General features: G+C 35.3%; 1 protein-coding gene and 2 long non-coding RNA genes across 6 annotated transcripts in view; 2 read left to right on the top strand and 1 right to left on the bottom strand.

The window, feature by feature from the left end:
* LOC127501582 (NACHT, LRR and PYD domains-containing protein 3-like) overlaps nt 1-13,291 on the bottom strand; it is a 132,109-nt gene that overhangs the window by 4,115 nt on the left and 114,703 nt on the right. Inside the window, exons 1-6 of one of the 3 annotated variants that reach the window (XM_051874625.1) lie at nt 8,463-8,554; nt 6,323-6,456; nt 5,639-5,755; nt 3,060-4,943; nt 2,711-2,884; nt 2,449-2,622 (exon numbers count right to left, since the gene is read on the bottom strand). In XM_051874625.1, coding sequence (XP_051730585.1) covers nt 2,449-2,622; nt 2,711-2,884; nt 3,060-4,943; nt 5,639-5,755; nt 6,323-6,429 — 2,456 coding nt within the window. In that variant the 5' untranslated portion in view covers nt 6,430-6,456; nt 8,463-8,554. Of the gene's footprint in view, nt 1-2,448; nt 2,623-2,710; nt 2,885-3,059; nt 4,944-5,638; nt 5,756-6,322; nt 6,457-8,462; nt 8,555-13,291 lie in introns of those variants that run through there. The other 2 variants (XM_051874710.1, XM_051873761.1) reach the window with 2 other exon arrangements.
* The window catches only part of LOC127508729 (uncharacterized), a 227,056-nt gene that overhangs the window by 105,844 nt on the left and 107,921 nt on the right, over nt 1-13,291 (top strand). The gene's annotated exons all lie outside the window — the stretch shown is intronic.
* LOC127508719 (uncharacterized) overlaps nt 12,762-13,291 on the top strand; it is a 49,923-nt gene continuing 49,393 nt past the window's right edge. Inside the window, exon 1 of the long non-coding RNA XR_007928873.1 lies at nt 12,762-12,910. This is a non-coding gene — a long non-coding RNA (uncharacterized LOC127508719). The remainder of the gene's footprint in view (nt 12,911-13,291) is intronic.

Here is a 13,291-nt window from a genome sequence, read left to right as displayed (position 1 = left end):
AAGCAGCTCCACAGTATTAACACTCTGGAGTTGGTTAAGTCATCAGCGCCTTTACTTGCTTTTTTTTCTTATCAGTGCAAAAGAGACTCAAAATACTCCAGCAATGTTGGACATATAAATAAGAGTTATATATTATTAAAAACTGTGGAATGAAAGAGAGAGATGTCAGTCGTTCGCGAGTCAGCTCATTATCCAATAATGTGGCCATGCCCATGGAGCGGACGCTCTATTCAAACACAAATTCTGAGGCAATTAATGAAACAGAGAGTGAACGCCCACATCAGCTCGAAAAAATGCATCAAGCTTAGTCAGATTCATGTACATCGTATTGAGATGCAGTGAGGAATAATTCTAAAAGGATTTACCTCAGAGGATGAGCATGACTGGATTCAATTCCATTTCGAGGATCAACCTGATCAAGCTGAGGATTGTGAATGGTAAGTTTTTTTATTCTTAAGTTCTTTATTCTAATCGCGTTATAGACTCGTGTCTGTCAATATTAAGCCGCAAAAACACTGTTTAAATATGAATCCTGCATGCTCTGTATCTCTGTGTGAATGATTATTGGCTTTTCCCCACAAAAATATTGCTATACTGAGATGAGTGAAATTGACTAAAATATGTAATAAATACTGAAATAAAATGTGGTAGCCACATATTAAACTGCACATTAACATTTAGGCTCTATAATATAACAAATAAGATACATAAATTGTCATAGCAATATGAATGTTTAGACAATATTTATTTTGGCCTGTTTTGGACAGATTATGAAGAGTTTACTATAAAATAGCCACATCAATGAAGCTTTCGTTCGTAAGGATTATTTATATTTTAAAGTATATTAAAATAGAAAACCATTATTTTAAATTGTAATAATATTTCACAGTATTGCTGTTTTTTCCTGTATTTTTGATTTTCAGATAAATGCAGGCTTAATGAGCATGAGACTTCTTTCAAAAACATTATAAATAGTAATGTGTCAAATCTTTTGACGGTACTGTAATTTAAATATAGGCCTATACAAAATATTCATCACATGATGTGCAATAATACAGACATGCATGAGATAAAAAATCATGTTTTATGTTAAGAGTGGACATTATATTAACGTTAACACAATAGCTGACAATATCCTGTTATCAGCATGCTCACAGAGGGTTTTTTTTTATTTTTTTTAATTTTATTTCACAGATTTGAGAGTCATAGTGACCAGATATTGGCACACATTGTACTGCATGAATATGATACTGAGATCACTGACTGGAAAGTGTTTTTTTTTTTTTTCTTTGTTTTTCTCCAGTGCAGAAACACCAAATGCCAGGTAAGTGATGTTCACGTATATATATAAAAAGGATTTATTGTCAGGTATAACTTAGTACTCAAAATGTGTCATTGACTCTCATTTATATAGTTATGCTATATGGGCTCCCTCACCAAAAAGTGTCTTAGAAATTTAAAATAAATACATTGTTTTTTGTGTTTGAGTAGGCAGAATGATTTTACATCATTGTGAAGCAAAAACTCGAGGCTAAAATATACAGTTCCCAAAAGTCTTGTAATAAAAATATATAAAAGGTGCTGTAAGTAGTATTTGAACTATGCTGTTGGACATTGTTGATATTTGAAATCAGCCCAAACAAACCCACCCCTCTCTTCATTGCTCCACCTCCAAAACTTTGAATTTGCCTCGCAATAATTTCATAGCACATCACCGCATAACTGACTTACTGTGAGGATAATAAAAAATTAGGCTATTAGCTCATCTTTGAAAATGTTTTAAACATTTTTTAGGTCTATTATACAATGAATTATAGGCCTATAATTAAAATGATTAACAGTCTATAATATTTCCTAACACTGCAGTAATAAATGAAAATTAAGAGCAGCTGTACTTCAAGCACCGACTTTAAAAAAACAAGCTGTTTAACACGAAATACTATTCTTCTCATTCGTTTCACTATATGTACAGGCCACAAGAGAAATAATGGAATAAATTAAGACACATTATCAGCATATTATTTTGGAAATCGTCTCTGAGAGAATATGCTGCGTCAATGCAGCGTCAGACAGCTCTGTCACTTTTTACTTTCACTTTGAATACTGACCAAGGTTAAAACTCTTTCATCGGCATAACTCTTGCGCAAAGTTTGCATGTTGCTTCTTGTGTGATATCCATTGGCTCCCTTTCTTGGTTTAAAATGAAAAGATTTCCAATATTGTGATGTATCCTTAATGGACATTGCTAATATCCAATTAAACAGTTTCACTGTTGCGTAAAATATTTGCAGTACTATAATTTAATGAAAGATGATTAAAGTTGGAAATGAAATCAATTCAATATTGGAGTTTTGTGGCTTTTAATATTTTGGCCGTGAAGATATCAATGTGCTAATTTACTCATATTTAATATGTATGTGAGAAATGAGACATAACTACCCCACATACTTGAGTATCTGCAGTGAGCAGTTTGGATCCTTCAGTTTGTTGTTGAGCAGCTGGACTCCTGATTGTCCTGGGTGATTGTAGCTCAGATCCAGCTCTCTCAGGTGTGAGGGGTTTGATCTCAGAGCTGAAGATACATAACCACAGCCCTTCTCTGTCACCATACAGCCTGACAACCTACAAACACACAGTCAGATCATCTACAGACACACACCAACATTATGACCAGCTGACTATACAATATCCCTTAAATGTTTTTACACACCTCAGTATCTCCAGCTGACAGTTTGGACTCTTCAGTCCATCAGAAAGCAGCTTCACTCCAGAATCCCGCAGGTCATTGTTACTCAGATCAAGCTCTCTCAGGACACAGTTTAAAGATTGTAGAACTGATGACACAGTTTTACAGGACTGAACACTGAGATTACAGCCAGCAAGACTAAAAGAGAGCAGAACACAATTTTCTTCGACTGTAAAGTCTCTAATAGTCAAAACTAAAGTTATGTAAAAATATTTTAAACTATTATATTAAATATATTATATATTTAAATATATTATATTAAATATTAAAGTATCTTCAATGAGTATACAAAAAAAAAAAAAAAAACACTCACTGAGCTTTCCTGCAGTTGATCACAGCTGGTATCAGTCTTCTTCTTCCCTCATCTGATGTGTTGTATTTCTTGAGGTCCAGCTCATCCAGCACCTCCTCTGACATCTGAAGCATGTAGGCGATTGTTGAGCAGTGAGCAGGAGACAGTTTCTTCTCTGAGTGTTTGTCTGATTTCAAAAACTCCTGAATCTGTCTGGACAGAGTCTGATCTTTGATTTCCAGCAGACAGAGGAACAGATTGATGGATCTTTCAGTGGAGAGTCCATGTCCATCTTTGATCTTCTCTTTAATGTACTGTGTGGTTCTCCTGATGCTCTCTGAGCTGTTCTCTGTGTGTGTCAGTAGATCCTGTAAGAGTCTCTGATTGGACTCCAGTGAGACACCCAACAGGAACCGCACAAACAGATCCAGTTGTCCATTCTTGGTTGTTAGAGCTTCATCAACTACTCTTTGATGCAGATTGTGCAGGGAATCAAAACATGCTTGTGTAGTGCTGCTTTTGTGGTAGTAAAACACATAGAGAGCAGCAAGAAACTCCTGAACACTCAGATGAATGAAGCTGTAGACTTTCCTCTTAAGAATCACAGATTCCTCCTTAAAGATCTCAGTGCAAATCCCAGAATACACTGAGGCGTCAGTGGCGTCTATGCCGCTCTCTCTCAGGTCCTCCTCATAGAACATCACATTGCCCTTCATCAGCTGTTTGAAAGCCACTTCAGCAAGTTTCACAATCACTTCTCTGTTGGACTGCAGGAGTTTCTCTGGATCTCTCTCTTCATACTTCTGATTCCTCATGTTGATCTGAATCAGCAGAAAGTGGATGTACATTTCAGTCAGAGTTTGAGGGATTTCTGCTCTCAGAACTTTTTTTAGCACCTTTTGAAGCACACTGGATGAGATCCAGCAGAAGACAGGTATGTGGCACATGATGTGGAGGCTTCTTGCTTTTCTGATGTGTGAGATGATTCTGCTGGCTTGATGCTCGTCACTGATTCTCTTCCTGAAATATTCCTCCTTCTGAGGATCATTGAATCCCTGAATTTCTGTCAGATGGTTGATATATTTGGAGGAGATCTGATTGGCTGCTGCTGGTCTGGAGGTGATCCAGATGAGAGCAGAGGGAAGCAGCTCTCCTTTGATGAGGTTTGATATCAACACACCCACTGATGAAATCTCAGTCACATCAGAAACTTTCTGAGCGTCTGAAAACATCAGTTTGATTCTGCTTTCATCCAGACCATCAAAGATGAACACGATTTTACACTTCTCATAAATCTTTGAGTCCAGATCTTCAAGTTCAGGATGAAAGTCCAGCAGAAGTCTATGAAGACTGTACTGATGATCTCGGATCAAGTTCAGCTCTCGAAATGGAAGCACAAACATGAAATCCACATCCTGATTGGCTTTTCCCTCTGCCCAGTCCAGAATGAATTTCTGCACATAGACGGTTTTTCCGATTCCAGCAATGCCTTTAGTAAGAACAGTCTTGATTTGGTCTTTCTCCTCACATCCTGGTTCAGGTGAGGCTTTAAAGATGTCATTGCAGTAAATTGGAGTGTCTTGTGAGTGTTGTGTTCTGGCTGTTTTCTCCATCTGTAAAACCTCATGTTCTTCATTCACTCCTTCACTCTCTCCCTCTATGACGTAGAGCTGGGTGTAGATCCTGTTCAGGAGGGTTTCATTCTCTTGGAGTTTGGTTCCCTCAAATAATCTCTCATACTTGTTCTTCATGCTGGTTTTGTGCTGGTCTTTGACTCTCTGCAGGTCTTCAGTCTCCAGTGTGTGTGTCTGCAGGACTGCTTCAGTTTTCTCCTGCCGGATGTGAGACTGATAGTGTGATGTACATGACGACATAGATCTAATCAGTTCATGTACCTCTCGCCTGCTTAAAAAAAAATAGAGCAGCAAAAATGACAATGGCAGTGATTATAATGATGATCAGAAATATCAGGAATATATCAATATAGCAAAAAAGAAATAACAGACCCTCTGCTTTAAAAAAAAAAAAAAAACATGCATTTTTTTATCAACACTTGAATGTACATAAAAAAAAAAAATAACATTTTGAACAAAAAGCTGAGAAAATTGTGTTTTTGTCAAAGACTACGTCTGGATCAGATTCAGTATGATGATAAAAACATAGAAGGAATACATCAAGTCACATCGTAGATCATCAACACCCCCAATGCTTGCACAGACCTGTAGATCATACAGGGTTGACATTTCACTTGGTAACATTAGGCTGTTTTGAGATCTGTTTGAGTGTTTATTTATTATGTTTATTGTTGATCATTGCATTACTTTTTTCATATGCATCTGCTTACATATGAGATTGTGTATTTCATCTTATTTGTCTGTGTTTTGATCTGGAGATACTGTACTAATTTAGAAGATATGCGATAGCGCCCCCTAGCGTATTACAGTGAAAACGTCAAATCTCGTTAATGGCGGGGAAGCGTTTTCTCATAAAAGACGAGATAACTCATCAATATCAGGGAAAGAGGTAAATTGAGAGACACTATATTTGAAAGGCATGTCATCAGATCATCAGTACATTAGCAAAAAACTGTTAATACTAACGGAGGTTCAGAGGCTTCTGGTCTATCACTGAATGAAACAGGTTGTGCCATGGATCTGTTACTCTTCAGAGACACACCGCTGGGTTCTGGAGACTCTGATCTCTGTATCTTCCTCCTGCTGACAAAAAAAAAAAAAAAAAAAAAAAAAAACAATTTTAGACCACTAGCTATACTACGTAACTTAAATGCACCATATATTTACACTTATTTATTAATTTAGAAAGTTCCAAAATTGTATAAAAATTGACATGCAACTAAAATGTGCTTTTTTCTTAAGAAGTACAAAATATTTTTTTTAGTATATTAAGTACTAAATTAGTGTGTGAAAATAGAGCACTTTAAGTACATTATAGAAGTGTACTTTTTCACCTGGGTGAAGGTAAGAAAAAGGTGAAAGAAAAGAAAAAAACTTAAAAAAAAAATTACTATAAAGACAGATATTTATTGTCGTTTAACAGGATTTAGTCAAGAGCTCACAGAGAAGTCTTTAGACACTTCTTGAAAACTGCAAGTAACTCATCAAGATCATTCCACCAGTGAGGAGCAATGATAGTGAAAGATCAGGAAAGTGATTTTGTGCTTCTCTGTGATGGTATCACAACTCACTCAGTGCAGGCTTCTGGAATACACTGTAGATCACTTTGAATGAAAGCACCTGTCAGTGCTAAAATGGCCAGTGTCTTACCTGAGGTCAGAGGTCTCTGGCGATTCACTGAATTCAGGAGGATCTGTCATCATAGATTGATCACTCTTCCCAGACTCACAGCTTGATCCAGGAGATGGAGAGCTCATTTCAGAGTGGACAAACTGATTTCAGACCTTTTGTGTGGAAACACAGAGTTAAATTCTGTAGTACAATTATACAATACAACAAAGAATAAAGCTACAACATTAGTACGGTCTTAATCTGGATGACAATGCAATCTAACTACCTTCCCTATATCGCTGGGTGGTATGACAGTATTGTTACCACAGTATAAAGTGTCTGTCGTTTGAGATTTTACTATATTGTTTATTTCACGGTATGTAAATTTATCATAGAACAGTACTAGTTAAGTTATTTACATGTAAGGGTGATGAAAAAACATGCATGAATGAGAAAATAAAGAGTGGGATGTGTTTGATGTTAAGCACAATAAGAGAACTCAATGCGACTGACACACAGATGAAGCACGCACACAGAAAGCTGCCCCTCTCAGCATGCAATCACGAATTTGGAATGTGTATGATGTTTAATAAAGTTATTAAATGCGATAAGCTGTTAAAATGAACTCTGTGCTGTTGGTGCTTGCGCTGACTGACATACACCTGAGGCTCGTGCACAGAAAGTCTCCTCTCAGACAGCATGTGATCGCAAATTCAGTACTCTTTTGTGTCTTATTGCGCTTGAATGGTCAGATAGGGATCGGTCTTAAAGGGACAACATCATAAACTGCTCTCTGTCTCATTAATGTTAATCAAACAACAAAAGACAAAGAGCAAATTAATCACCCACTGCTCTTGACTGAATCACTTGTATCTTTAATAAGAATCAGTTCATATTTGATTCATACAGTGAAGACTATGCAGTGTTTTAGCTGTACACTTGATTATTCAGTTTCCTTAGTATTTCTTACTACATGTTAAACAAACCTACTGTTGCTGAAACACGTACTGTTTATTAAAATGTATCATTGCTTTATTGTATTTGTCCTGCTGTTTGTAATTAGCTTCTTTGTTCTTATTCTTAATAATAAAAATAGCTATATCGATATATGTTGTTATTGTGAAATAAAATTTCTCATACCATGAAATAAGATTTGGGTCATATTGCCCACCCTACACAATAGCTCAATATAATATAAAAAATGATGGTTATTCAAAAGTGATTTACTCACAATAATTGTTCTAAACATAATTATTATTATTAAAAAATAAACTAAATAACTTTAAAATGTTTTTTTTTTATAGCACCACACATATTTAATACAAAAATTTGGTTCTTTATTGTTACATTCTGAACCCTAATCTGCTACTATTAAGAGCTATTTTTCTTCATTCAAAGCAATACAAGTTAAACTCAATACAACAAAACTGCAGCTCAGTTATTTCATTCACCATTTTCTTACTGCTTATTCATTTTTGCTACAGCAGTGCGTGAGTGCAGGAAATGGAAACCTGGACACAGTTTGAAATAAATATAAAACGCCCAACATTTTGAAGATTAATTTACATTATTCTTCAGTATTTTGTATGGTTTAACACGAGTGTGATAATCTGGATGCAGTATTCAGCACTGCTGTTGTGCTGTGTCGAACGTAGTTCAGTTGTACAGTTAGTAGTTCTACTGTACAGTTAAAAAGGCAGTAAAGTTTATGTAAAGGTGCGTGACAAGCGCATGTCTCAATATACTTGTGTTTCTGCTGCAGAATCAAAGATCACTGGTTCATTAATATTGCTTCTAATGTGATTATTATTCGTACAATAATGCCTCTGTGTAGAAGGTGTTAGAAAATGTCTTCAGTGTTTATTTTGTTTACGTCACATGATCTAGAAACATTCGTAATTAAATATACATGTCGTTGTTTTTAATGATTATATAATATACAAACGAACTATTATTATTGTAACTATTATTATATAAAACTAAAACTATAGGCTAAAACGAAGATCACAGGAAATCATACGTTAGGCAAATTTTCAATGTTTCCACCATTTTAGTTAGTAGGCTACTGTCGAAATATCATGATTTGTGTTTTAAATGCCATGTAAAGACGAGCAAAACTAAATAGCAGCTCATTTTAATATCACTACATGGTTACATGAAGAATGAGCTCTGAACTTACCACAAAATATTCTACCGTTTAAACGCTCAGAGTTTACAGGTTTAAAGCCCCGGAATGGCGTCTCTTCTTCCTCTTCTTTTACTTTCGTTTGTACCTGGTTAAGGTGTCTTATTTCCTAGTAACTCAACTAATATGACTTACTCCCTCTAGTGGCACAGAGCATCATCACATGTTCAACGGGAATGTAGTAAGATACCAGTGTGTGTGTGTGTGTGTGTGGTTCAGGGGCCTATACCATGAAGCTGGTTTAGGGGGCAGTGTTTCCCAACACCAATGTTCCTTGTGCAATTCTCATGTTGTTTCCAAGCAGACAAAATAATAATAATAATAATTTAGTTTGATCTGCTTACGCTCCAGTGATTGACATGTTTAGGGGTGATCTTCATTCTTACTTTTTCTAATGATTGTACGTTTTTGTACAGTTCACATAGTATGCATTCATACGAAATCGCCACCTTGTAAAATAGTTATTTTGAGATCAGTTGGCAAGTCACATCATTGTTTTCAAGCTTCTGCTTTATATAATGAAAATCATGTTGTTCTGGAATTAAATTTATTTTGAAGGCTGTATTTGCTAGTCTCATATAAAACATACTTCTCTTTTCTCTTCTTCAAGTGGGTTCAGGTGGACGATAAGGAAGAGTTTAGCAGCAACAAGCTCTTGATCATGTGGGAAGATCCTTCTTTGGACCACTGTAAGGTGCTCAGAGGCATCTGGAAGCTCGATGAGGGCTGTGACTCCATCTTCAGCTCTAATCAAGGGCTTTAAAACATATAAGCAGTCTAATCAAAAGCCTGCCACAATAGTTTTATGTCTTTTTCTTTTTTATCTTCTCTCTGCAAATAATGAAAATAAAACCACTCATCATAGGGCCTCATTTATGCAGTTAAATTAAAATTCAGCGAGGATAATGTACAATCACATCTACCGTAATAGAGCCATAAATAAATAAAGTCAAAGAAGCCTAATGTGATGCCTGATGAGATGTTATACTTCACAGATGGATAAAATGCAGCTTTTTGCTGGCTGGGTATAATGAGTGATATATTATTGCTTAAACAGTTACACTTTGTTGTTGTTGTTTTTATTGGTTATAATTATTCTCAAAATGTGGTGTTGTATGTTGAAATTAAACACCAATCAATAAGACAAGAGGATGATGAATGATTATGTTATTTAAATTTACACATTTACTCATGCTGTGAACGGTTTTATTGGGGATTGATAAATATATGTAAATATGTGTAACCCGTTGTAACACCCTATAGTCTGGGGTTCGAAATGAACAGGTCAGGTTGAATGGGCACAGTAGCAAGACACTATACTGAACGTGTAAGTTCGTAAGGAGGATAAGAGACAGCAAATTCACTATGACTTGTGAAAGAAGAAAAAAAATAATGTATGGTATTGGTACCATCAAATTAAATACGTTCAAAGTTTGCAAACACAATCAATGGAACTAAGAGGAAATACAATCAGGCCTGTTGAGATGACAAATAAGAGAAATGTTTCCCCAACCACAGTTCAGAAAGTCCTTTCCTTGTGTTCATATTTGTCCTTTTATAAAGTCTAATCCTTCCGAAAAAAAAAAAAAAAAAAATAATAATAATAATAATAATAATGACATAAAAATATTAGTAGAAAAATAGAAGATTTAATACCCAGGTAGTTTTAAACTCAGTTTCACTCAAGTTCTTCGAAGTATATGCTGTGACAGATTAAGGGTACTGAATTTGCTTCAGAGAATGACCTTGCAACATCAATTAGACACTGTTTGCTCGTCGTTCACTTGTCCAAGGTCAACTCTGGAAGTATCCATCAACAGTAAACAACAAAAAAACCAACCTGCATAATGCAGAGAACTTATCACACAGCAAAAACTCCAGTGTTAAATGAACTCTCCTGGGAGTATATGTAAGACCATACTCAAGAGTGTTCAAGTGTTAAAATAAGAGTGTTAAATGAACACTGAAGCAGTGTTAAAGTTAATGAGATAATTAAGTGATTAATTGAGTGATGATTGACCATTATTGAAGATACTGATGATAACAAACAGAATCACCAAAGGAGAAAATCACAATTTTAAGTCACCATCATGGAGATCAGTGTTTGCTTTAGTTGGGCTCTTGACCCTTTACTTTTTAATATTAGATTTTGTTTGGCTGCTGTAACTGAGTTATAACAGCCATACAAATGAAGACAAAAGAGGATCAGGTGGTGTTGGTTATGTTTTCACATAATCATTATTTGTCCTGAATCACTGAACTCATTTAGAGCCCAATCTCTGAGTTAGATTTACATTATTGATTACAGCAGCACTGTGATTCTACAGCAGAAGATCAGCTGTTTCAATACAATCCAAAGGATTTCTCAAAAGTCGTTCTGATCAAAAAAAAAAAAAAAAAAAAAAAATATTTTTTTATTTAGAGACACAGACATCAAGAATCAGCCTGTGAATCTCAACAACGGTGAGAAGCAACATATTCTGATAAACAGATCAACTCTGAACATTAGAAAACAAGCTACTATAAAGTCACATAAACAGAACAAAATAAAATAGTGAGAATAAAGGAAATTACTAAGACAATTCAGCTCATAATTTATTCATGCAGCAATGCATGATGGGAGCCATGAATTAGTTTTGATTGGAGGCACCCAGAATGCACTGCAACATGCTTTATTATTCTCAACATTGTTGAGATTCATACGCTGATTCTTGATGTCAGTGTGCCTAACTGAAAGAGTTTTTTTCTTTTTCCTCCCTTCCCTGAGTTGTTCTTTTCTTTTCTTTCTTTTTTTTTTAACAACTTTTAAGAAATCCTTTGGACTGCTTCAGTGTTCATTTAACACTCTTATTTTTGAGCATTAAACGTTTGGCAAAATGATCCTTTATCTCTTGGTCACAACATATATATTTCAATATTTACTCATCATGAGTTAGTTATCAATCATATTTCTTACCATAAATCATTAGTTGAGCACATATGAGCGATTACAGAGCAACAACAGAAGAACAAAACTCTCTCAGGTAGTGATGGGAGAAACGAAGCTTTTCAAAGTTTCGAATCAATTGAACAAATTGCTTCGCAAAATGATTCATTGTTTTGAAGCGTTCGAAACACCACATGCTGGTGACCCCTGCTGGTCAGAACAGTGTAAATGCAACAATAACTCAATAAATCAGATGCAATTAACTACTATTAAATATTAAGTGCCTATAATATTCTTAGTTTTATCTAAGTGTGTGCGAATGTTTCCATGAACAAAACATCAATAACTTCAATACACAATGTTGTAGGAATAACTGAAACCACACGTACGAGAATATTATCATACTCAAAAGCTCAAACGTGCTGCATTTAGTACGATTGTTTTAAACACATAAAACTCTGCAGCATTAACCCACCAAATCATTTGACAAATAGTCACGCAGTAACAGGCTAATATAGCATTACATTTCACATTCCTTGCAGCGAATTCATTACGATGACATAAAATAGTGTGATCAAATGTACAGACAATACAAAAACTAATTCATTATCTCATCCGTGAACATGATTCATTCCATACTTCTCTGTGTGGTGAAAATGACATTGTTCCACTCTCCTTCATAGCGTCATCAAGCTTCGCCTTTGTTATTGTTTAGAAAATGTGACCTCTGATGATGAAAACTTACATAGTGTGTCTTTAATAACAGAATTTTCATTTTGAGGTGAACTAACGTTTGAAGGGAAAATGGAATGTGCCTCTGGGAAGGGGAGATGTTGGGGGAAAATGAAATGTTACTGGTTAAGGTCTATCGTTGATTTCAGGCAATGGGAAAGTCTCCGTTTCCTGATAGGACTGTGGATTTCTGCATTAAGGTCATAAAGGTGTCTCTTGACCATTTGGTCTTACAGAGTTTTTAGGTTTGTGGACAAAGGAGGGTCTTCTTTATTGTCAGCTCTGTCATTACCCTAGTTTGAAGTTAAGCAGGCATGAGAGAGACATCTCCTTCAGCAATTTAGGCACCACAGATTCATTTTTATGAATGGTTCGGTGGGAGATCACTGTGATCTTTGGAATGTGGTGTTGTGTTCATTTGATGGGCTTGTTCATGGATAATCATGCACAAATCAAAACATTTTTATTTTTATTTCACAGATTCTAATATTTATGTGCATAAGGGAAAAGATTAAAAATAGTTTGTTTTAATTGTTTCTCAAAGCCAGTGGCGTGACTTATTAATGACAGGCCCCAGAGATTGGTTGTCTCCCTCAGTTGCAAGGGTGTAGTTTTGGTTTGAACATTGAGGGGTTGAAGTGTGAAGCGTTTAACATGGTCCCAGGGCATGCTCCCTATTGAGGTTTATTTATTTGTTTGTTTTTGCAAAATAATATCTGTCATTATCATCAGAACCCATTTTACACATGGGGAAGAACAATTGTTTAGTCAATAATTCAAGAAGGTTCAGACTTTAAAGTCTTTCTTGGCCTTATGCACACCAAATATGCATAAATTACTATACTAATTACTTTATTTTGATTTCATGTACGTGTAAACTCGTGAATTACAATAAGGATATAATTACAGGTAAGACCATTGATGGCGTGTCATTACCATGTTTAGGGCATGTTAACTTTTTTCTTTTTTATCTAAAGCATTTGTTATGAAAAATAGCAACCTACACATTTAGAAACTATAACTAACATGCCACAGCTGTGATACAAATCTTTAGTGAAAAATCTATTCCCTTAACAGATTATCTATTATAAATTCTACAAGTTAGTCAAAATGTACCACAATAAATACAATAGAGTGTCATAAATTTTAGTAAAGGTGGTCATGA

This window comes from Ctenopharyngodon idella, chromosome 1 (assembly GCF_019924925.1).
Source record: "Ctenopharyngodon idella isolate HZGC_01 chromosome 1, HZGC01, whole genome shotgun sequence".
In the NCBI taxonomy this organism is placed as follows: domain Eukaryota; kingdom Metazoa; phylum Chordata; class Actinopteri; order Cypriniformes; family Xenocyprididae; genus Ctenopharyngodon; species Ctenopharyngodon idella.
Note: the sequence above shows the minus strand (reverse complement) of the source record. Positions and strands in the feature narration are given on the sequence as shown.